Below are 26,672 nucleotides of genomic sequence, written 5' to 3'. Positions count from 1 at the left end.
AAATCTTAACAAATGTATTTAATACTTTTATTGAACTCTGTAATCCTATAAACCAAACAGCTAAACTAAGGTTGTTTTGTGTAACTTTTGTTTCACTTCAAAATATGGGAGGGTATTTTGCTATTTTTTACAAAGAGCAAATGAAAACAGTTCACTCTGTACCCATTGACACTGCTCTCAGGGAGACTTTAGGGAAAATCAGAAGGCAAACTGCATGGCCAGCAGACCCTTCAACACAGCCCAAACTCCAAGCTGCTTGGCAATCTCAAGTGAGAGGCACAGAAGTCTTTCTTAACTCAAAGCCAGAAGATTCTGAAGAACTCCAAGTAGAATTTCATAACAAAATTGATACTGCTCCTGTACACAGAACAACACAGTGGTAAGTAAAAAGACACCACTGTCTCTTTTTGGAGAATACATCTGTTATTTTTCTCAGTCATATAAGAAAATTCCTCTCAGACAACAAATGTTTATCTACAAACACTTAGGAACTTCTTTATGCAAATATAGATTTTAAAATATGAAGAACATAAATAATCAAAATAAATATCTTGGGCTAGGACTCCTTAACAGAGTATCTAAATGGAAGAAAAATGTCAGCATCCATTTTCTTGTATCTACTCTAGCTAATCTAAATCTAATTCTAAAAGTCTCTCACATTAATTTTAACATTTCAAATATATGCAATTGTTTTTTATTTATGAAACCAAATGTATCTCTACGTACATAGACATATGATATACTATTTATATACTATCAGTTCAGAGGCAACTGCTTTTATTATAAATATTCTCTTTATTTATCCTAGCAATTACAAACTAATTTTTCATATATAAATAACTTTTTTATAACATTCTAATGGCAGATAGATAGACAGAAAGACAGACAGACAGACAGACAGACAGATAGATAGATAGATAGATAGATAGATAGATAGAAAGATAGATCAGTCAGTAGTTGGATAGACAGACAGACAGACAGATAGATAGAAATAGAGACAAGTACACATTTCAAATTACTGTCCAGAAACTTAGTATAGTAATAACATTAGAAATACTGCTTGTGCAGCATGGCATTATGGTCAAGGCCCGTGACTTCAGCTTTACTGCCAGCTCTTATCCTTGTTCTCTGAGTCACCCTATGAAACAGACTTCATTACTAGGAACCTAAGATACTTTATCAAGATTATCGGAGAAAAACAACTCCACTGATATCTACCTGGAAGAGTAAGAATTACTGAGATCACAAAGAGCATTATGAATTGTAAAGTGTTCACCATGCTAATCTTTGTCTTGATTGTTCTTACTTGATTTCTGCAAGGAACACTTACTCTTGTTTGAATCATGCCAGCACGCTGTTTTCTCATCTGGGTCACTATGTCCATAATGTTGAACTGAAATGAGATGAAAGTAACTGAATTATCTAGACTGTGGAAAAACACAAACTCACAGATTGCCAAAGGAGTGTTTTATATCTCTTTCTACTGAAAAGAAATGTCAAGATGTAACCAGAAAGGTCTCCTCTTCAGTCACAGTATACTTTCTAAAGCCCAGCCTAATGACTAAGAAAGACTTCTTTTTAATAGGCCTTTCAACAGGAAGTAGGAAACCAGCATTTATGAGAAGAATGCTCTCAAAGAACTTACTCCCTTCATGCTAACAAAAGGGAGAGCTGAAAGCAGCAGCCTAATTCTAGACAAGCATAGAAAACCTTCCTTGGCTACATGAGCATGTACGTTTCTTATATAAAGAGAATAGAGACATTTAGCAACAGTCACTACACACTCTAGTGTGTGCCCCACAAGTAGAGGTGGCCACAGACTGCAGGTTACAAAGGTCTGCCGCTAGTTCAAAATGACATGGTGCACAAACTTGAAGAACTCTTACACCAACTGGACACGGGTAGCGCAGCACTGCTGACAGTGACCAACTGAGCAGTCTGTGGACCAGTACAGGCCGAGTTAACTCATCTGGAAAGTCACTGTAGTATAAACTCAGTGCAGGCATGCTAACAAAGGCTTTATTGACATGGTATTTTCAGATTTTTCAACTATAATCCCTCATATTTTTATTTTCTGTCTCTCTGTGTCTCTCTGTCTCTGTCTCTGTCTCTCTCTCTCTCTGTGTGTGGGGGGTGTATTCATGCATGTCCAGGTGCATGTACATGTAGAATCTAGAAGTCAATTTTACATCTCACCCCTCCAGAGTTGTTCAGCTTATTTTATGAGACGGTTTTCTTCTAGGATCTGGGGCTCATCAGTGAAGCTAGATTAGCTAATCAGTGATCCCTAGGGATCCACCTCTCTCTGCCTCCCAAATGCTAAGATTACAAGTGAGTGATATGCTCAGCTTTTTATGTGGGGCCTCAAAATTGACATCAGGTCCTCATGATTGCATGGCCAGCGCTTTAATATCTGTAGCTACTGTTTTTCAACGCTCTTTGTGTATTTCAGACACATGGCATTTCTTGGATACATAGTTTGCAAGTATTTTCTCCTAATATTTAGTCTGTCTTTCATCTTCTTCCTAAGGTCTTTCATAGAATAAATTATACTTTCATAGAATAAATTATACAGGAATTAGTCCAAAATATAAAAAGGCATATATACTGAAAAGAAATTAATAAATCTATTTGCAGATGGTGAAAATCATCTATGTAGAAAACGACAAGTAACTAACCCATAAGTAAGACTCAGAATAAACAAGCTTGACAAGGTCACAGGATATAAAATCAACATGCAAAAGTCATTTGTATTTCTACATTTCATTTTTATTGCAAAAACTATGTGAAAACTGAAAGTTAAAATAGCAAATTTCCAATTTCCTCAAAGAAAATGAAACAGGATAACTTTAACCATACACAGAGAATCTTCATTCAGAAAATTGTGAAATTTTTACAAAGAAGGTAAAAAAAGACCTATTAAATCAGGAAATATATAATATATTCAAGGATTTGCTGATTCAATACAGGAAAGATGTCAGTTCTCCCAAAAATTCATATACAGAATTCCCACAGTTTACCACAATACCAGCAGGCAAGCTGTGCTGACCAGCTGTCAGAGGTTAGAGACATAGTCGGGAAGGAGAAATCTTAACCAAGCAATTGGTTTCATTAGCCTGCCCTGCAGTCAATCACTTTCCTGATTGGTGATGGATGTGGGAGGGCTACTCCATTATCAGTTGTGCCATCCCTAGGCAGATCGGTCCTGGGAAGCAAGCTAGTACGCGGCACTCCTCCTGCCTGAGTTTCTACCCTGATTTCTGCCAGTGATGTGCTGTGTGTCACATGGCACTGTAAGCTGAAAAACAAACAAACAAACAAACAAACAAAAACAACCCTTTTCTCCTTGAGCTGCTTTGGTCATGCTTTCTCGCAGCATCAGTAATCCTAACTAAGGCACGAATGAATCATAAAATTTATTTTGGAAAACACAGAATTGGATAAGACAGTTTGAAATGTAAGAATAAAGTATAAGGAATCAACACTATCTAATAGTAAATCATCTACATAGTAGCAGAAATCCAAGGGTGGATACTGGCAGCAAAATAAGACATAGATCAATGGAACGGAGAACAGATCCAGAATAGCCCCATGGGAATACTCCAAATGATTTTTGATAAAGATCTATCAGCAATTCTATGTAGGAAGAATAACCTTTTCAACAACAGCTCTGAAACAACTGGTTATCCATAGCCAATAAGTAAATAGGAGAATAAATTTCAATCAAAATCTCATACTTTACACATTCAATATAGAGTATGGATTTAGATCTAAAATATAAATTTAATTATATTTACATATTTAATTAAATTATCTAAAACATAAGCATAAAATATTAATTTCTTAGGATCTAGGTTTCTAGACTTGAAATTTGAAACATGATGCACAAAAAGTCATTAAAATTAAAACTTCTATATCTTTGGAAGCTTTAAAATTGTAACAGTGCTAGGTAAAATTACAGCAATTAATCTGCAGTCTTCAACCTTAATTTACTGATGGCAAAAGAAGCTTTGCTGATTTACTTTGTCAAGAAAGAACACAACCTTCCAAGTGTGGTTGGGAAATGACTGAGAAGAAATGAAGACTACAAGAGTTCAAACAAATTCCCCTCGAACTGAGGTCTTTGATCCACTTGAACTTTAGTTTTTTGCAGGGTGATAAGTATGGATCTATTTGCATTTTTCTACATGTAGACATCCAGTTAGACCAGCACCATTTGTTGAAGATGCTATCTTTTTTCCATTGTATGGTTTTGGCATCTTTGTCAAAGATCAGGTGTCCCTAAGTGTGTGGGTTTATTTCTGGGTCTTCTGTTCGGTTCCATTGATCCACCATTCTGTTTCTATGCCAGTACCATGCAGTTTTATTACTGTTGCTCTATAGTACAGCTTAAGATCAGGGAATAAAAGACCTCCAGAAGATCTTTTATTGTAGAGGATTGTTTTAGCAATTCTGGGTTTCTTGTTATTCCATATGAAGTTGAGAATTTTTCTTTCCAGGTCTGTAAAGAATTGTGTTGGTAATTTGATGGGAATTGCATTAAATCTGTAGATTTATCTGACAGAGGGCTAGCTAATACCCAGTATATATAAAGAACTAAAGAAGCTGAAAAGCAGCAAACCAATTAATCCAATTAAAAAATAGGGAACAGAGCTAAACAGAATTCTCTGTAGAGGAATATCGAATTCCTTAAAGATATGCTCAACCTCATTAGCCATTAGGGAAATGCAAATCAAAACAACCCTGAGATTTCACCTTACACCCATCAGAATGGCCAAGATGAAAAACTCAAGTGACAACACATGCTGGAGAGGCTGTGGAGAAAGGGGAACCTTCCTCCACTGCTGGTGGGAATATAAACTTGTACAACCACTCTGGAAATCAATGTGGTGCTTTCTCAGACAACTAGGAATAGCACTTCCTCAAGATCCAGCCATACCACTCTTAGGCATATATCCAAAAGAGGCTCAAGTACACAATAAGGACATTTGCTCAACCATGTCTGTAGCAGCTTTATTTGTAATAGCCAGAAGCTGGAAACAGCCCAGATGCCCCTCAACTGAAGAATGGATGCAGAAATTGTGGTACAGCTACACGATGGAATATTACTCAGCAATGAAAAAAAAGGAAATCATGAAATTTGCAGGTAAATTGAGGGACCTGGAAAGGATCATCCTGTGTGAGCTGTCCCAGAAGCAGAAAGACACACATGGTATATACTCACTCATATAGACATGTAATATAGGATAAATCTACTAAAATATGTACATCTAAAGAAACTAATCAAGAGAGAGGACCCTGACTAAAATGCTCAATCCCCATCCTGAAAGGCAAAGAGGATGGACATCAGAAGAAGAAGAAAACAGGAAACAAGCTAGAAACCCACCACGGAGGGCCTCTGAAAGGTTCTGCCCTGCAGACTATCAAAGCAGCTGCTGAGACTTATGGCCAACTGTTGGGCAGTGTGCATGGAATCTTATGTAAGAAGTGGGAAATAGTAAGATCTGGAGAGGACAGGTACTCCACAAGGAGAGTAACAGAACCAGAAATTTGAACTCAGGGGTCTTTCCTGAGACGCATACTCCAACCAAGTACCATGCATGGAGATAAACTATCAGCAATAAGGCACATTGTAAGTGTAAGAAGCTATCAGTTGGGACATGGTGTTGCTTAGATTTGACCAAAGAGAATACATAGCCTTGACAGCTTCTAAAAGAATATGATCAAGGATAAACACACATATTTTCAGCATTTTAGGACATTTGTTTTTTGTTTGTTTGTTTTTAAAATAGCCAGTTTATATTAATTCTTTCTGGTGATATTCTGAGTTTGTCTTGGAAAACTGTATCATTCACATTATCCATTGTTTGGTTTGCAGTAGTCATGACTGGTCTAACTAGGCCAGGCCATCCTTCAGTGTTCAGAGACTAACAATCAGAAAGGTGATATGCTAGGAGATATGGGCCCATGTTTTTGAAAATGAGAAGACTCGTCATCTTTCCCTATGGACTGTTTTTTTTGTTGTTGTTGTTTTTGTTGTTGTTGTTTTGTTTTGTTTTTGTTTTTTTTCTAGCTTCTCCTTGATGTCCTCTGAGGGTAAAGACTGAAAATATTTTCCGACCACAGGGAGGCCTGCCTCTGTTGGAGTAAAGCTGTGCAAAGCCAGAGACTTCAGTATTGATCTTGTCTCACAGGAAGATAACTGCAGACTATGCCTACAAGGACAAATGGCTCTTAACCTGTTTACGCATGGCTGAGGTAAGGACTTCCACATTCTTTATGGGCAGCCATGGGAGCCACCTTCCACAGTGCTGCAATCTAAGAGACACCTTAGTATGCATCCAATATGCACACTAAAGTTCAGGAAATAAGCTATTGTGTCACTCATCTAAAATCTCAATCTGCTTAGGTAGCAGTAAAAATATAGTATACTCACCATATATCAAATTCTGTCTCTTACACTTCAATTTAGAAAAGAAAGGGATTACTAGTGTTTGGTTCATAGCCATGAATAGTTCTCTCTTCATTTTATATATTTTTGTATATTTTATTTTTTTATTAATTATTCACTTTATATCACACCCGTAGCTCTCTCCCTCTTCCCCTGCCAATACCACCCTCCCTCTCTCTTCTCCACGTATGTACGGCCCTCCCCAAATCCACTGATAGGGGAGGTCCACCTCCCCTTCCATCTGATTCTAGTCTATCAGGTCTCATCAGCAATAGCTGCATTGTCTTCTTCCCGTGGCCTCATAAGGCTGATCCCCCTTGGGGGGAGGTGATCAAAGAGCAGGCCAATCAGTTCATGTCAGAAGCAGTCCCTGTTCCCCTTACTAGGGTACCCACCTGGACACTGAGCTGCCATGGGCTACATCTGGGCAGGGGTTCTAGGATATCTTGATGAATGGTCCTTGGTTGGAGTATCAGTCTCAGAAAACACATCTGTATCCAGATTTTTTTGGTTCTTTTGTTCTCCTTGTGGAGCTCCTATCCCCTCCAGATCTTTCTATCTCCCTTTTCTTTTATGTGTTTTTATGTTTTTAAAAAACTAAATTTGAGGGCTAGAGAGATGTCCCCATGCTCAAGAGGACATACTGCTCTTGCAGAGGACTTGAGTTCAATTCCCAGCACCCATGTTGAATAACTCACAACCGCCTGTAACTCCAGCTCCAGGAGGATCTGATGCCTCTATTAGCTCTTGGCATGTGCACATACACACAGTTAAAAATAATATATCACAAAAGTATAAAATAATACAGCTGGTATTTGAGAGAGGATGAACAACTTACATAGTCACCCAAATCTAAAGTATATAGTAAAATTGAAGTTATGCCTAGAGGCCTCTTATTAACCTTGAGATCAACATTTCCCAACATATATGCATATCAGATTTGTTCATTTAAAGCAAGGATACTTCATTGAAATTATCTAGGAAAATACTAAGGCACAGTATCCTAGCTATTTATATAATATTTATAAAGTGTATTTATATAATACATTTTAATCCTCCCAGCCATTCCCAGGAGCCTGAAGCAAACCGAGTGAGAATGAGGTCCCCGAAACTAATGTGCATTTGATGTGCTGCGCTGGTCCAGATCACAGTCTTCCAATAATACCAGGCTGTGAAGAAGCATGTTTAGAGACAGTATCAATTTATCTGCTTTAGCATGTACTTACTGAGTAGTTCTTCTCGATGGCACAAAATGCAACATCCATACATATGAACACCCCAGTTCGGCCTACACCAGCACTGCAGTGAACAAGCAGGGGTCCTGTAATGTGGCTCTTCCTCACATAACGGACATATTTTATGAAAAAATCCGCTGAGGCAGGAGTGCCATGGTCTGACCAATTGGTGAACTGGAAGTGTTTTACACTCTGACTCATTCCTGTCTGTTAGAGAGACAGAGAGGGATTTATTGATTTCTTATATTAAAGATCTCATTTCGGTTTCTAATATAGTAACAACAATAATAATGATGATGGGGATACTGGTATATAGAGTATTCTGAGAAGAGAAATGTATTCAAATGTACAGGAATGTTTATGAAAACTCCAGAAGTTTCCAGAATTAGCTTTTCTCTGTTTTAAAAAGGGAACACAATAATGAGAGCAGTAAACATAAGAATGCTGTCAGGAGGCAGGAACCTGAAACTTGCTCCCCACCAGGTCAGCTGGTAGAGCTTCTCATAGGTTAGCTAATTTAATCCTTACATCAGCCTTAGATAAAATTCCTATTTTGTCTCCACTTTTAGAGATTATAACTGGGAGAATTGAGAAGTATATGCTAAGTCACAGGGCAGACATACTTAGAGCTTAGATTTGAATGCCCTCCAAACCCTAGGCTACCACCTTTCTTCTATATAATGAGGCTGCAGAAAAACCAAGATTTCAAAGTACTTAAGAGTAAAAGAAAAAAAAATGGCTGACACATTCAGAAAGGCCTGTCCATCCTGGCACAGTAGCCACTGCTAAAATATGATAAAAACCCTCTTGATGTCACAAGTTACAAGTCCTAAGTGCCTTTTAAGTCTGGTAATTTTATTTTTTTTAAAAACAAAACAACCTCACACCTGTGAGTTTTTATAAAACTTATGTTCTTTTGCAGAAATAGGGCATTTCATGTTCTACTCAGTCCCTGCTTTCTGTCTACAGCCACACTTTATCCCTCATTGTCCCTTAATAATAAACAAATCTATGTTCCATAAGCACTTAACTTATTTATGTTTCTATATATACACCCAAGGCAATGTCTTCTTCAATTGTCTGATTCTTTTCTTCCTTATCTAGGTCCTTCACTAGATGTGATGCTCCTTTGTAATCCTTTTCCCTATCTCCAGATATCACAAGAGTGTGTCCTATCTCAGCTCTCAAAGCACCCAAGTCAATGTCGGCACCACCAGCAGCAAGAAACTCAGGGGCTGGAGCGCACAGGTGTCTCACTGTTCACTGTGTAGCAGCACAGTGTAGCATTCTTGAAAACTCAGTGCAGTCTGCTACATTTTGCAGAAGCCACTGAAGCCACCACAGAACCAGAAGATCTAGTACCAACATCCTGCCCCACTTTCCCCTTTATGTTTTCTTTTCTCTCCAAAGAAAGTTTGTCAAAGCAGAAGTTAAAAAAAATACAGCTTCGTTTCTAGACTATAAAGAGGTAAAACACTACTTTTTTTTCTTCTAGATACATGGTTTCTCTGTGTATTCCTGGATGTCCTGGAACTCTCTGTAGATCAGGTTGGCCTTAAACTAAAAGATCTACCTGCCTCTGCCTCCTGAGTACTGGGATTAAAGTTTCTTCTTTCTTTTTTTGTCTTTCTTTTCTTCCTTCCTTCTTTCTTCTTTCTTTCTTGACACAGCAAAAGTTACTTCTTTTTTTAATTTATTTTTCTCTCATACAATACATTCCAATCTCAGCCATCCCTCCGTCTACTCCTTCTAATCCCCCGACCTAGTCTCTCCTTCAGATCCACAGTTCATCTATTTCCCTTGAGAAAAGACCAGACTTTCCAGGGCAGGCTTCCCAGTGATAGCAAGTGAACACGGCATACCCTCAGTATACATTTCACCCAGGCCCCAAGACACCAGCTTATACTGTAAAACACGCATCTACTAGCTACATTTTAAGACTTACAGACTTCTTCACAATTTGAAATATTCGAATGATGAAATATTGAGTTATCTGAGAGTTCTTCAGAAAGACACGGAAGTGTTTAAATTCCAAAGGCTCCGCCACAGAAATGGGCCAGTAAGTGTAACACTTGAAAACTCCAAATTCTATCTCTCTGGTTATCATAGCAATAACATTACAATTATTTTCCATAACCATTTGCCAAAAGTCTTGTATAGTATCTGACAGTGGTCCTTGAGTAGCAATATAAAAATACTCTTCTTCACAATTTACTATTTTAATATAACTAGCATTGATGTAGTCCTTGTTTTTTCCAAGAGGAACACGTGTTGAATCATCTATTATAGAAACAGAAACATGTGGTGAAAATAACGGAAGAGTGGGATATGCAGTACCACCAGACTTCATATAGGTATCTCACCCCTCAAAAAATGGCTTGGGAGATTCTTTTCAAATGGGCAAAATTTACATTAATCCCTCCATAAAACCTATTTGTAAATACCTATTGTAAACCTATTTAGAAATACACAATTAGGAGGATTTTAAGAGCATCTTTAATAAATGAAGAAGAGTACCATCAGCGCTGTCCAGCAACCATGGGATTTATGTAAAATACAATAGTTAGACCAAAGATACCGTCCTTTCCAGGGTCCACAACAGTGCAATTGAACAGCAAAGGAGCACCCTCACAGGCAATAGCAAATGGAAGTCAGGGAAATCTGTAGGTTTAGGGCCACAGAGACCAGCATTTTTACAAAATGGATATGATAATAGTTTAGAGACAAATTCTAGTATTAATGGAAGTTCACCAATGCCCTTATTCCAGCCAGGGCAGGTATCTTTTCCAATCCTTTCTCAGCGTCCACTGGGTGCAGTAACGTGGCAATCAAATGAGGTATGTGGCAAAAAGATGCTACTGAGAGTACTGACTCCAAATAGCACAGGGCTTGCTTAACACTGTCAGGAAGTATGAGAGGAAAATCATCATGTTGGCTCTAATGAACTTCACCATTCAGGAGCTCTTGCTTTACTACACACAGACGTTTGCACCTCTGCTCCACCAAGGCTCCCATGTAGGAAGCAGAAGTTCCCACCGCTCAGGATGACATGAACAGCCATTTAGCAACTACACTATGCTTAATGGTCACCAAATCAGGTGTGCGGCTTCTGACAAAATCCTTCTTGAATTCCAACATAGTATACATAATCCTCTTATAAAGATGAATAGAAAAATCTATTGCTAAATATAGGAAGACATCAACTATTTCAAAATGGGAGAAAGAGCACTACATGCCACTAATTGTTGGACCATCTCTCCACCCCAAATATTACTTTGTATAAACATTTTTTTAAAAAGAAAGATCAAATGTGTTAAATAATTTAGTAAACTCTAGCTAACAGAGGCAAACCACAATTTCTCAACTCAAACTTTTGCCCTACTTGTCCCACACTATGCAGCTTCTGCATACATGATTTGTTAACTCTCAAGAAAGACTAAAGTTTGCAGAAGGATATTACTTGAGTTGGGATAACATCAATGAAGAGTTGTTAAGACCTCAGGGCCAACATCATGAAAGTAAACAACTACTTTCTGATTCAATTAATGGTCTGCTCCCCAAGAGGAAACCTATACTGGCACCACTGTCATACAAGAATCTATGGTTAGACAGTTACAGACTCTAGGAGAAAATCTACTACTATTATGGTGCTAACTGGATACAGTACTAAATCAACTCTAAAGACCTATCATTATACCCATTTATTAAATTACCTCTCAGCCCTCATGAAGGAGCTAATATTTATAGCAAATAATTAATGATAAAGGTAGAGACACATGACTGGGCAAAATGCAGAGAATAAGAGACTGCAATGTTCAGCCCTAAGTGAAACATACTCCCTCCTCCAAAGGCTTGGGTGCTATTGCAGAAGAAGGTGCATAAAGATGTAAGAGCCAGGATACAAGATGGCGGTGACCAGCGCGCACCTTATCTGAGGGGCACAGGGTCCAAAACTATGAAATTGGGAGTGGAGGGCGGCTGCAGCCAGAACACTGACACTGAGACTTCCTGGGCAAGAGAGGACAACCCGTGAGCTGGGCCAGTTTGGATCCAGGTCACCCAAAGACATATCAGGGACTGAGAGTGGTACTTCTCATTGCCCCAAGCACAGACCTCCCTGCTCGGCTGAGATAGCAGTGGTTGCCCCAAGCCCAAGTCTCCATGCTCGGTGACTGAAATGGCACAGGTGGATCTCCCAGGGCTGTGGCTGCTGCGGGGCAGCAGCTAGTCCAAGCAGGATCCTCTGTGCTCTGTGACTGAGACAGCACAGGTAGCTACCCCAAGTATAGGGCTCGCTGCCCAGTGGCCAAACAGTGGACAGCACTGAGCTGATGAATCTCCTACACTCTCATTGGCCCCTGCAGGCCCAAATCTGAAAGTAGAGAACAGGGGAAGCCCTACGCATTCTGATTGGGCCTGCGAATGAGTGAACGTGCCTTCAAGTGAGTGCTTGGCAGAGCCCCAGATCCAAGGTTCCTATACCAGAGGAAGAGCCAGATATTGGATCTCTCTACCCACACCCGCAGTGTGAGCAACACAGGGATTCTTGGGACAGCATTCTCAATTGAAGCCCCTCTTCTGTGAGTCCAGACAAACAATTCCTGGAGCCCAGACAGATCTGATTACCAAGAGGATAGTATGACAGGCCTATAGGCCACTGAGGTATTCAGGGTACCTGCACGTGTGCACTGCGCCTGCATATAGAGCCAGCACTCGCACCCCCTCTCAAGCATAAGCTCTAACTTTCCAGGATCAACATGCTCTTGCACCCCCCCCCAGGGCACACTTACACACACACACACACACACACACACACACACACATACACACACACATACACACATACATACACACACACACACACACACACACACACATACATACATACACACACATACACACACACACACACACACACACACACACACACTGGTGTATATGCACCTGCAACCTTCTTCCCTGAGCTACAGCTGGGACAGCAACACCTACTCTCAAACCAGTGGACCTCTCTCATCTTCCTGAAGAGTACTCCAGGCACCAGAGACAGAGAGACACCCAGTCTGAAGTACACACTCCAGGAAAAAACAGCAAAGGTTACTGATAACCAGAAGGCTAGAGGTCAGCATAAGAACACATCTAACAAAAATCAGGACATCATGGATTCACCAGCAACCCCCAAAATCAATAGATATTTTAATTCATCAGAAACACAGGAAAATGATTTTAAAACTATGCGTATCCAGTTATTAGAGGCACATAAAGAGGAAACCAACAAAGCTCTCAAAGAAATACAAGCAAATACAAATAAATAGAGGCACAAGCAGAGGCACAGAGAGAGGAAACAAAGCTCTCAAAGAAATAAAGGCAAACAGCCAAACAAGAGACACAGGTAAAGGTACAAGGAGTGGCAAAAAGAGAGGGAACAAACAACAAATAAGACAGGAATCCACATTCAGATAGATGAAGGAAATGGTATAAGACATAAAAACAGAATTAGAGTCAATGAAGAAAATATAAACAGAAAAAACTCTGGAGCTGGAGAACTTGGAGGAAAGATCAGGAACCACAAAGGTAAGCATCACCAATAGAATACAAGAGAGAATCTCAGGTGCTGAAGATACACTTGCAGAAATTGATACATCTCTCACAGAAAAAGTAAAATTGGAAAAGTTCCAAACACAAAACATCAAAGAAATCAAGGAGACCAGGAAAAAGACAAAATCTAAGAATAATAGTAACAGACAAAAAATAAGATTCCAGGCTTCAAGAACCAGAAATTGTTTTCAAGAAAATCATAAAAGGAAATTTTCCCAACTTAAAGAAAGAGATGCCCATAAACATACAAAAGGCCTACAGAACACCAAATAGACTACACCAGAAGAGAAACTCATGTCACATAATAGTCAAAACATTAAATCTACAGAACAAAGAAAATTATTAGAAGCAGCAAGGGAAAAAGACCAAGTAACATAAAAAGGTAGACCTATCAGAATCACACCAGACATCTCAAGAGAAAATATGAAAGCCAGAAGGGCCTGAGCAGATGTCATGCAGACTCTAAGAGACCACAAATGCCAACCCAGACTACTATACCCATAAAAGCGGTCAATCAACATAAATGGAGAAAACAAAATATTCCATGACAAAATTAAACTGAAATAATATCTACAAAAAAACCCAGTCCTACACAAGATACTTGAAGGAAAACTCCAATCCAACGAAATCAACTACACCCAAGAAAACATAGGATACAGATAACTTCACAACAAAAAAATTAAAAGAAAACAAGCATTGAAACCCAGTAACATCACCAACTCCACAATAAAGGAACTAACATTCTTTGGTCACTATTATCTATCAACATCAATGGATTCAACTCTCCAATAAAAAGACACAGACTAACAGAATTGCTGTGGAAATAGGATCCAACATTCTGCTGCACCCAAGAAACACATCTCTGCAACAAAGATAAAACTACCTCAGAGTAAAGGGCTGGAAAAAAAATTTTTTGCAAGCAAATGGGCCCAGAGAACAAGCTGAGGTAGCTAGCCTAATATCTAATAAAATAGACTTTTAACAAAAATTAACCAAAAAAGATGAGGAGGGGCACTTCATTCTCATCAAAGGAAAAATCCAACAGGAGGACATCACAATCCTGAACATCTTTACTCCAAAAACAAGAGCACCTATATTTGTAAATGAAATATTATTAAAGCTTAAATCACACATCAATCCTAACACCTTAATAGTGGAAGACTTCAACAATCTACTCTCACCAAGGGACAAATCATCGAGACAGAAGGTAAATAGGGAAATAATAACTCTTACAGAAGTCCTAAATCAAATAGACCTAATAGATGTCTACAGAACTTTTCACCCAAACTCAAGAGTACACATTCTTTTCAGTACCTCATAGAACCTTCTCAAAAATTGACCATGTACTCAATTGTGTTGAGGCATAAAGCAAGCCTCAACAGATACAAGAATATCAAAATATAATCCCTTGTATCCTATCAGACCACCATGGTCTGAAACCAGACCTCAACAACAACAGAAATAACAAAAAGCCTACATACACATAGAACCTAAACAACTCTCTACTCAACGACAGCTTGTTCAGGGAAGAAATGAAAAAAGAAATTAGAAACTTCCTAAAATTCAATGACAGTGAAGGCACAACTTACCCAAAATTATGGGACACAATGAAAGCAATTCTAAGAGGAAAGTTCATAGCACTAAGTGCCTCCACAAAGAAGTTTGAGACATCTCATACAAGCAACTTAATGGCATACCTAAGAGCCCTGGGGGGGGGGGGGAGAGAGAAGCAGACATGCTCAAGAGGAGTAAAAGAGTGTAAAAATCAAACTCAGAGCTGAAATCAATGAATTAGAAACAAAGAAAACAATTCAATTAATCAATGAAACCAAGAGCAGGTTCTTTGAGAAAATCAACAAGGTAGACAAATCCTTAGCCAAACGAAAAGGCAGAGAGAAACTATCCAAATCAGCAACATCAAAAAGAAAAGGGGGACATAATGACAGACAATGAGGAAATCCAAACAATCATTAGGTTTCACTACAAAAGCCTATATTCCACAAAATTTTGAAATTTAAATGAAATGGACAATTTTCTTGATAGATTCCATTTAACAAAACTAAATCAAGATCGGGTAAATAGATTAAATAGTCCTATATTCCCCAAAGAAATTGAAGCAGTCATCAAAAGCCTCCCTTCCAAAAAAGCTCACAGCCAGATGGTTTCAGTGCAGATTTCTATCAGACCTTCAAAGAAGACCTAACTAATTCTCTTCAAATTATTCCATGAAACAAAAATAGAAGGAACATTACCAAACTCATTCTATGAGGCCACAGTCACCTTGATACCTAAATCAAAGACCAAACAACAACAAAAAAGAGAACTTCAGACCTATCATTGATATAAAAATGAACATTGATATAAAAATACTCAATAAAATACTTGCAAACTGAATCCAAGAACACATCAAAGATATCATCCACTATGACTAAATAAGCTTCATCCCAGGCATGCAGGGGTGGTTCAATACACGGAAATATATCAGTGTAATCCACCACAAACTGAAGGAGAAAACCACATGATCATCTCCTTACATGACAAAAAAAGCATTTGACAAAATCTAACACCCATTCATATTTAAAATCTTGGAGAGATCAGAGATACAAGGCACATACCTAAACATAGTAAAGACAACATACAGCAAGCCTATAGCCAGCAGCAAGCTAAATGGAGAGAATTTTAAATCAATCCCACTGAAATCAAGGATAAGGCAAGGCTGCCCACTCTCTTCATATCTCTTCAACATAGTACTTGAAGTCCTAGCTAGAGCAATAAGACAACTAAAGGAGATCAAGGGGATAAAAATCAGAAAGGAAGAAGTCAAAGTATTACTATTCACAGATAATAATATATGATATTATTATATGATAATAATATGAATGACCCCAAAAATTCAACCAGAGAACTCCTTCAGCTGATAAACACCTTCAGCAAAGTTGCTGGATACAAAATTAACATAAAAAATCAGTAGCCCTCCAGCATACGAAAAACAAAAGGGCTGAGAAAGAAATCAGGGACACTACACCCTTCACAATAGCCAGTAATAATGTAAAGTATCTTGGTGTGACTCTAACCAAGCAAGTGAAAGACCTGTTTGAAAAAACTTCAAGTCTCTGAAAAAAGAAACTGAAGAAGACATTAGAAGATGGGGAGATCTCCCATGCTCATGGAAGGCTAGGAATAACATAGTGAAAATGGCCATCCTGCCAAAAGCAATCTACAGATGCAATGCAATTCCCATCAAAATACCAATACAATTTTTAACAGATATTGAAGAATAATTCTCAATATCATATGAAAAAACAAAATTGCTAAAACAATCCTGTACACATTGTCTGGCGGTATCTCTATCCCTGATCTCAAGCTGTACTACAGAGCAATAATACAGGAAAAAAAAATCTGCATGGTACTGGCATAGAAACAGAATGGTGAATCAATGGGATTGAATAGAAGACCTAGAAATAAATCCACACGCCTATAGATACTTGATTTTTCACAAAGAAGCCAAAACCATTCAATGGAAAAAAGACAGCATCTTCAACAAATGGTGCTGGTCTAACTGGATGTCTACATGTAGAAAAATGCAAATAGATTCATATTTATTACCCTGCACAAAACTAAAGTCAAAGTTGATCAAAGACCTCAACATAAAACCAGACACACTAAACAGGTTAGAAGAAAAAGTGAGGAAGAGCCTTGAACTCATTAGCACAGGAGACAACTTCCTGAACAGAACACCAACAGCACAGGCTCTAGGAGCAACAATCAATAAATAGGACCTCATGAAATGGAAAAGCTTCTGTAAAGCAAAGGACACTGTTAACAGAACAAATTGACAGCCTACAGACTGGGAAAGGATCTTCACCAACCCTACATCTGACAGAGGGCTCATATCCAGAATATATAAAGAACTCAAGAAATTAAACACCATCAAACCAAGTAATCCAATTTAAAATACAAGGTACAGAGCTAAACAAAGAATTCTCAATAGAGGAACATCAAGTTGCAGAGAAATACTTAAAGAAACACTCAACATTCTTGGCTATCAGAAAAATGCAAATGAAAACAACCCTGAGATTTCACCTTAAACCCATCAGAATGGCTAAGCTCAAAAACTCAAGTGACAACACATGCTGGGGAGAGTATGGAGAAAGGGAAACCCTCCTCCATTGCTGGTAGGAATGTAAACTTGGATAACCACTTTGGAAATCAATCTGGCACTTTCTCAGACAATGAGGAATAGTGCTACCTCAAGATCCAGCTATACCATTCCTAAGAATATATCCAAAAGATGCTCAAGTATACAACAGGGACATTTGCTCAGCCATGTTCGTAGCAGCTTTATTTGTAATAGCCAAAGCTGGAAACAACCAGATGTGCCTCAGTTGAGGAATGTATACAGAAATTGTAGTACATTTACACAATGGAATACTACTCAGCAATTAAGAAGAAGGAAGTCATGAAATTTGCAGACAAATGGTGGGAACTAGAAAAGATCATCTTGAGTGAAATATCCCAGAAGCAGAAAGACACACATGATATATACTTGCTTATAAGTGGATATTAGACATATAATATAGGACATTCATACTAAAATCTGTACATCTAAAGAAACTAAGCAAGAAGGAGGACCCTGGGTAAGATGCTCAATCCTCAAAATGTGCTACAAGCTTGGACCCCTAGAAATTTCAATCACAGAAGTTCCGTTTAGTTGTATCTTTCATGCTCTGACATGAAAATAAATACAGAGAATCTGCTACTGTTTGCTCACCATAATGGCCTGTGTGAACCTTATAGAAGAAAAAGATGATTGAAATCCCTTTAAACTAAATTATGAAAAAACTAGACAGTAAAGTGAATTCAAGGCTTTGCCAATAAAAGCAACCTACTTCTAGTTATCCATGCAGCTCCTCTAATCCTTTGCTCATTTTTACTGTACGGTTGTTGTTCTTTGACTGATAGAAATTCTTACAATATTATAAATATATATCCTTTGTCAAGTAGGTGTTTTGCAAGTTGTAATGTGTTAAATAAATTGCAATATATTGTGTTTCCAACAGGAAACCCCTGTAATAAAGGTCTTCCTTGTAGTGCATGATGGTACAAGGCCATAAATATGACTATGTAAACTGAAATTATAGAACTATATTAATAATCAATAGGAAAAATGATGGTTACATGGCCTTTAAGTTTTTTGTCAAAGATTTAAAAACGTTCTTGCTGATTATAAATATGTAGAAAAATCTAAAGATTCATATTTTGAACACTAATTTAAAACATTAAAGACACAGAACAAAAACATTTCATTTTTAGTTTGAAAAGGGTTTGCTCTTTCGTTTCATTGTATAACTTATTGTATCTTGATTGTCATATTCTCTTCTACATTGGATTTGTTCCTATCATTTTACCCTCTGTATTGCCATTGCTGTAAAACTATCCTAAAGTTCCTATAATGTAAAACTTCTAGCCAGCACTTTCCTCTTATGCAGCCTTTCTCTAATCACCCCAACTACTCAATGTTTTGCTTTGGTAAGTCACTCTTGAGCAAGTCCTCTGGGTATAGCCGTAAAGTCCTCTGTTTGGGTGCAATATCCCCTGCTCCCAAGCCAGCTATTTATTCTTATAGGGACATTTGTGTTCAATTCTAATTTTATCCCCAGAAGTATAACTTTTCTCTTTTTTATTTTGCTGTCAGTGACTGCTATCTTTGTCAATCATCTCTTTCTTGGTTATCTTTCTTGAATGTTATGTGGGCTTCTCACTGGGAGATAAAGGGACAACAAAACTACGCGTTTTCCTGTTTGTTCACACAACACAAACCGACTTTGAAAGAATTCAGTTAGTCCCTGGTGTGCTGTCCATCTTTTACTAACACAACAATTTGTATACTAAGGAGTTAACAGTCGTATATCTATGTTTGGGACTATTCATGGTTAATAAAGTAAAACCTGATTTAAGTTACAATATTTTTAACAATATGCTGTATTAGTAACAATATGTGTCCATGTGAGGCTTTGCAAAGTGAAGACTAACTGAACGGTGGTCAAATAAATGATTCTGGCTTTCTTGCTGTGTCATCAGAACTTCCTCTGCATGCGTGATAAAAAAAACCAAAGATGCTTTCACGGTTCTCACCCACACAGGCTGATATTCAGATTAGATTAGGCTGTGTTATGAAGTAAGCAAATCTTAAAGTAGAATTTAGTTGAATTACAGTTTAAGCAAAGCAAGAGCTTTAGGATGATTTTCCTTATTTTTAATCATGTAAGTGAACTGTTTTGCATCTCGATATCTCTATTCCGTGCTCAGGATAGAATTCAAACAGAATCATACATATGTATATTTTACTTCTTCAAAACCACTTCTTATTTATTATAATCCTGAAAGGATCATTTTTAAAACATTTTTACTTTCAGCCTCCTTGAAAAGTAATTGCACATGTAGTGGTAAAAATCAACATATGAGACCTTTGACCTTTCAGATTGTTTACACTGCTAAAATGTTGCATAGTGGCTCACTGACTGGATTCTCAGAAATACTCAATAGTGAACTTTATCTTGACTCACACAAGATGACAGAATACACTATTTTAAGCATTTTGAGAAGGTGCTCACTGCTTCATATAAAAGTTATTTAATATTAATAAGCTGACAGAACATAAAAATATCTATTGTATCTTGGCAGATGCTGTCCCACTCTGATTTGTACTACCTCAGAACTATCTAGAGAAACAATGAAAATCTCTGAAGCATAACTTGGTTAAGTAGGAAGAGTACTCACCCACAAGATACTAGAACCCTTGAAAAATCACCAACTCTAGCTTTAAGGAAAAGATCAAAGTTTAGGCTGACAGGCTATGAAAGACAGGGATTACCACAGCAGAGAAGGAAGGTAGTTATTGCGTTGATTAAAAGTTTAATCATATGGAGGAAAGAAAAGGAATGACTTCTAGAAACCCAAAGAGACAAACAGACCAACATCAAGGAGAACTTCACTGTAACAGTAACGAAGGTAATGGAAGAGGACAGCTGGATAGCCTGACTGTGTTGTAGGAAAATCACTTCAACAGCTGTTGTGAATGGGTAATAAAAGGACCAGTGAAGATACAGAAAACAGCTGAGAGGTGAAAGATACTCAGTCCAGGTTGGCAGCAATGCCAATAGAGAAGTGTGAGAAGAGTCTAGAGGTGTTAAAGAGGTGAAAGAAGAAGAATTTACAAGCACCTTTTGCAATATAACATGTGATTCAGCTTTCTGGCTTGAACAGTGGATCGTTATATCAAAACTGAAATAATGAAAGAGGGTTAAGCTAGTAGAAAAATGGTAAATTTGACTTAGAAAATTTTAACTTTAAAAGAGATAATCATATAATAAAATTTCTGTTAAGGCTGCATTATCATATTTCTGTTTCTGTGCTTTGGGTGGTTGAGATTGACAATGCTGTGTGCAAATACACTGAGGAACAGGAAACAGTTCTACCTTCCATACAATGTAGGAAATCAATGGGTAGAGCCCTTTGGATATAATAAAAAAGCAGCTGCCTGTTGGGCAGTAGATTGATGAGTTAGTTTTAATGTCTAGGGCAGAGGATATAAAAAGCCCCATTGTGGAGGTCTCTCCTATCAGTGGACTTGGAAAAGGGCAGGGAGAAGATGAGGGAAGGAGGGTGGGATTGGGAGGGAATGAGGGAGTGGGATACAGCTGGGATACAAAGTTAATAAACTGTAACCAATATTTTTAAAAAGCCCCATTGTATTTTAAACAAACTAGCAGGGAAGGCTAAGCCAGGCTTGGGTACCAGGTAATGGACTTCTCAGACTCAGTCTCAGATGGGCAATCAGAGCTAACAGGCTGGGTGAATAATGGCTGCAGGTGTCAGAAGAGGTCACCTAGAATATGCCCAGGTAATCTAATGCTCGATCCTAGAGTTCTTCATGGTAAAGTTCAAAATGGGTCATACAGAAACTGAGTTTTTACCTTTCCCATCTGTTAACAAGAAAATAATTTAAAATGCTCTTAGCTTACATGGAAGAATATCTCGGTATCTGTTTTTTTCTCTGTTGCTTTCTGCAGTCCCATAGTTGAAATCATCAGACAGAGCCATTTGTTCTAACGCCTTCAAAAAGTAAAAAAAGCTATGTATTTACTATTTTAAAGAAAGAAAATCTCCCTTTGTTTAGCATTTGTTATCCTTGGCTCCATATGATATAACTTGCTATCCAACGTTATATAATAAGCAGAGAAAGTAAGATCTCGTCCAATAAGGACTGCATACAATATCCTGAGAGTCTATGTTTACTTTATTCTTTGCTGATTTTTGTATATCCAATATTTAATCACCAGTGCTGAAGTAAGTGTCAAAAACTGCTGCCATTGAAAGGAAGTGCTTGCTTCGGTGTCAAGCAGCAGGGCACTATGGCCAAGTTGGCAATTCTTATTCCTTCTGAAAACCAATTCTAAAACTGACCCAGAAAGAAATCTTTAAGAACTAGAAAAAAAGTCATACAACAGTAAATAAGACTAGTCTTAATATACAGTAAAAAGCTTAGATATCTGGAACCAGCACATAAACAATAAAGTCAATATTTTGAAAATCTAAGATAAAATGCCATCATACATTATAAATTTTTTTTTCAGTAGAGTCTTAAGATAAATGGACAGATACACAATAGTGGTTCCTTCCAAACACCTGAATCAAGTTACATGTTAACTGGACACTGGATGAAAAATTCAAATACTAAACAATATTTTAATAGTACCAGAAAAGTATGAAATAGTTATTACATTCTTAGACTGAAGTGGATATTAAAAAATGGATAGAATGTAAAAACCCAGAAGTCCTTTGATAACTGAATTTCACTACTAAAAATTAGTCATTCCTTCGTGTTAAACAGGTACATCTATGTGTAAATATACCACATACAAAACACATAAAAGTAATAAATTCTTATATGAAGAATAGTCAATTTTAAAAACAATAAGCAAAAATTTGGATAAAGAACTGCATGGAAATATGCAATGCTTAAAAACATGGAAAGATAATTTTGTATCTTATAATAAAGAAATGACAGATCATTAACAAAGTTATGATTAACAAACATGAAAATTTGACAGCCCAAAATACTGTCTTTCTAGAAGTGTGTTCTTAAAAAAGACACATGTATAATAAGAATACAAGGAATGACTGTATTCAAAAGCAGAAAGTAGAACAAGCTAAACGTCCTGGCACTACTTCAAGAAATGAAGATATCTGACACGCAATTAACTCAAAGAACAACTGTATATAGTGGTAGTAGTAATAAAAATTGTATGTTATAGAAAAGTGTCTTTAACGGGGCAGACTTGTGAATAAAGAACACACCAACACTTCTTTACATTTACAACAAGCTTAATAGTTAAAAAGGGCTCTGGAGAGAAATGAAAGGGGAAAAAAAGGACAGTATTTACATATTTTATATACTTTTATGATACTTCATTATTTTTACCATGTCCATCTATTATTTTAAGATATGATATTTATATAACTACAAGCAATATATTCATTTAAAAAGATAAAAAGAAAGAAAACTTCTGCTTGTGGTATAGAAAAGGAAATTATTAACTTTTCTTTAGACCAATGTATTTACCAAAAACTCATTGATGATATATTCGTCTTTTTTCTGCAGCATTTTCAAAGAATCCCTTATGACAGAAACTGAAGAATTATTGAATATTAATGGTTGAATCCGAGACAACTGAGCTAGCTCCTTTTCAGTTGCTTCAATGTCTGAGAAACAGAAAAGTCCACATTAGGAGGTTCCATGTAGACAGGAGACACTTGAGGGATATTTTGTGTTTCTTAAATTTTTTTCCTATTTAAATATAAAGCTTTAAACTTCAGCAGAAGTTTACTTTTTCAAAAGAGTTTGTTACATTTAGATAGATTGTTGTTGTTTTAAGAAAAATATGCTATGTACCCTGAAGCTATAAAAAGCAATCATTTGTAGACAAGATCCACTCAGAGTCATGACACACAAAAGAGACTGAAGCATATTCTGTCTTGTAATAGGAACATGCAGTGTGGATTGACTACCAAGGGAAGAATGCATAAGACTGCAGATTAAGAAAAAGACAAAGCTTTTTGCCTTCTATGGAGTCAAGTATTTAGAAGTCCTTGGAGTCTAAATGAGAGCACATGGAGAGTCCAACACTTCCTATTCTACAGAAATACACCAAACAACACAAAACACATCAAAAGACAAAGAGGTCCTAAGTATTATAACTAACGAGACAGAATAACATATATATATATATATATATATATATATATATATATATATATATAATATATATATAATGTCCCAACATGTAACAATAATAGACGAGTGTGTTCTTTTTCAAATTTTTATTTTTTTAATATTAGTTACAGTTTATTAACTTTGTATCCCAGCTGTAGCCCGCTCCCTCATTCCCTCCCAAGACCAGTGTGTTCTTTATCAAATAGCACATATGGAATTCATCATTTTATAATGATCTTTAGGTCACACTGTCAGTATAAGTTCCAAGTATCTTAAATAACTGTGGATCAAAACACAATAAGTCTAGAAATTTATAGTAAAATATACTTTAAATTTTTTAAATTTTAAAGTAAAATATTAAAGTTCTCAAAATCCTTTGCCAAAGAAAACAGAAATTAAGTTACTAAAATTAAGTAACTAGTAATAAAAAGATACAAACGCAATTAAACAAAAGAAGATGACCATTCCCAAGAACCTGAACAGCTTTGGACAGGTCATCTCATACTGGAACATCTTGGAATATCTTTAAGCCCTTTATACGGGCAGGAGAAAGAGGCTGTTGGGTGGATGAAGACAGCCAAAGAAATCCTACAATCTTTATAATTTTTTTTAAGAACAGCATGAGAGGAAACATAAGAGGAGCTACATAAGAGGAGCTACAATTCTCACAACAGAGGGGGCTATTTTGATCCTCTTTCAACCACAACAAACAAACAAACAAAATATTAAAGCCTTAGATATTCCAATCATTTAATTACCATATCAAAGCCAAAACTCATTTGATCATCCTGATAAATGCAGAAAAGGCATTTAGCAAAATTCAACATCCTTTCATGATTAAAAAAAGCATTTAAATTCCAATAAATTAAAATTTTAAGCATGTACCTTAATGCAATAACAGTTATACATTATAAATCATAGCAAATATACTGACTAAAGAAAAGCTAAATGTTTAAACTCAGACAGCATGAATGAAATAATGTCCATTTTCATACAATTATTCAATAGAGGATTGAAAATATTATCCAGTGAAAAAAGTAAAAAAGGCTTTGTAAAACAAGTAAGGAAGTGAGATTACTCATTAGTGGATGGCACGTTATTATATGCTTATTAGTTAATCAGTCTTTAATGAAACAAAGCAGAAAATTTTGATACTTTATCATAAGATATTCTTAGGCTATAGTAACAAAAAAATGTTACTACTACGAAATAGGTACATGCCAATGAAACAGATCATAGAAATAAATCCATAACATCTAAAGACAAAAAGTTATTCTCAACAAAAGTGCCAAAATACACAATAGAAAATAATAGTTTCTCTAATGTATGGTGCTGGGAAAACTAATTATTTATATCCAGAAAAAAAAAGCTGGACTCCATCTTCCACTGTTTGCAAACATCCAAATGAATCAAATGCTTGAATGTATGACCTTAAATTACAAAACTACTTATTTTGAGAAAACATAGAAGGGTTTCAAGAAATTCACATAGACCCAACTTTCTGAATAAGACCCCAAAAGAATGCTGTATAATTACCTGCAATGAATGAAATTAGGTCTGTTATCTATTGTCCTGCACAGAAGAAAGATAAAACTGTAATAATGATCTCAATTTAAAATCTGAAAATCTGAAGCTAGTAGAGGAAAACCCAGGGGATAGGAATAGATAGGAACTTTGAGAACAGAACCCCAACAGCACAGAAAATAGACTCAAGAATTCACAAATGTTCATATAAAAGGATGCAGAGTGAAGAGATAACCTACACAATGCGAGAAAAATCTTTGCCAGCTTCACTTCAGACAATGTGTTAGTATCTTGACTATGCTTTTAAAAACTGCAATAAATAAATAAATAAATAAATAAATAAATAAATAAATAAATAAAACGCTAAAACAAAATTTCCAGGTCAGTAAACTTACCAGATACTTCTCAAAAGAAAAAATAAAAATGCCAGTAGGTGGCACAGGAGACAACTTCCTGAACAGAACCCCAACAGCACACTCTCTAAAATCAATAATCAATAAATGGGACCTTATGAAACTGAAAAGCTTCTGTAAAGCAAAGGACACTGTCATCAAAACAAAACAACAGCCTACAGACTGGGAAAGGATCTTCACCAACCCTACATCTGACAGAGGGCTCATATCCAGAATATTTAAATAACTCAAGAAATTAAACACCATCAAACCAAGTAATCCAATTTAAAATACGGGGTACAGAGCTAAACAGAGAATTCTCAATAGAGGAATATTGAATGGCAGAGAAACACTTAAGGATATGCTCAATATCCTTAGTCATCTGGGAAATGCAAATCAAAACGACCCTGAGATTCTACATTACACCCATCAGAATGGCTAAGATCAAAAACTCAAAGTGACAGCACATGCTAGAGAGAATGTGAAGAAAGGGGAACCCTCCTCCACTCCTGGTAGGAATGTAAACTTGTACAACCATTGTGGAAATCAATCTGGCGCTTTCTCAGAAAATTAGGAATAGTGCTACCTCAAGATCCAGCAATACCACTCCTGGGCATATATTCTCTGCCTCTCAAGTACTGGGATTAAGGGCATGCACCACAACATCCAGCTTTAACTTCATGTGTGTGTGTGTGTGTGTGTGTGTGTGTGTGTGTGTGTGTATTAATTATATATTATATATATTATATTATAGATTATATGTTATCTATAATAACATATTATATATGTACACATATACATACATAATTTATCTTATGTATATATATTTTATATCATATGTAATGTTATATTGTGTATATATACAAACACACACAATGCATGGGAATGAAGGATCACTGATGCCAACAAACAGAAAAGGGACTATGACTGGGAAGAAGAAGCTTTATGGGAGAGCAATAGGGAGAATAACAGAACACAGGTGATATGATAGTAAAGAAAGGACCACTTAGGGTGAAAGGATTTGTTAGATATAGAGTGGGGTAAGGCAATGCTAAAGAGGGTAGGAGGGTTATCAAAACCTAGTATATATAAAAATGCCATAATGAAGCCTGCTAATTTATATGTAATAATAGATGATAGATGATAGATGATAGATAGATAGATAGATAGATAGATAGATAGATAGATAGATAGATAGA

At 36.7% G+C, this 26,672-nt stretch overlaps 1 protein-coding gene across 1 annotated transcript in view; it reads right to left on the bottom strand.

Annotated features, from left to right (window-relative positions):
- Positions 1-291: 291 nt before the first annotated feature.
- Ptpn20 (protein tyrosine phosphatase non-receptor type 20) overlaps positions 292-26,672 on the bottom strand; it is a 56,515-nt gene continuing 30,134 nt past the window's right edge. Inside the window, exons 7-12 of the mRNA XM_055612311.1 lie at positions 22,907-23,046; positions 21,306-21,396; positions 9,632-9,966; positions 7,678-7,893; positions 1,331-1,393; positions 292-357 (exon numbers count right to left, since the gene is read on the bottom strand). Coding sequence (XP_055468286.1) covers positions 292-357; positions 1,331-1,393; positions 7,678-7,893; positions 9,632-9,966; positions 21,306-21,396; positions 22,907-23,046 — 911 coding nt within the window. The remainder of the gene's footprint in view (positions 358-1,330; positions 1,394-7,677; positions 7,894-9,631; positions 9,967-21,305; positions 21,397-22,906; positions 23,047-26,672) is intronic.

The sequence above is a fragment of the Psammomys obesus genome, unplaced genomic scaffold (genome assembly GCF_907164565.1).
Source record: "Psammomys obesus unplaced genomic scaffold, mPsaObe1.curated_primary_1811, whole genome shotgun sequence".
NCBI classification, from domain to species: domain Eukaryota; kingdom Metazoa; phylum Chordata; class Mammalia; order Rodentia; family Muridae; genus Psammomys; species Psammomys obesus.
This window is presented reverse-complemented; position numbering and strand designations above follow the sequence as displayed.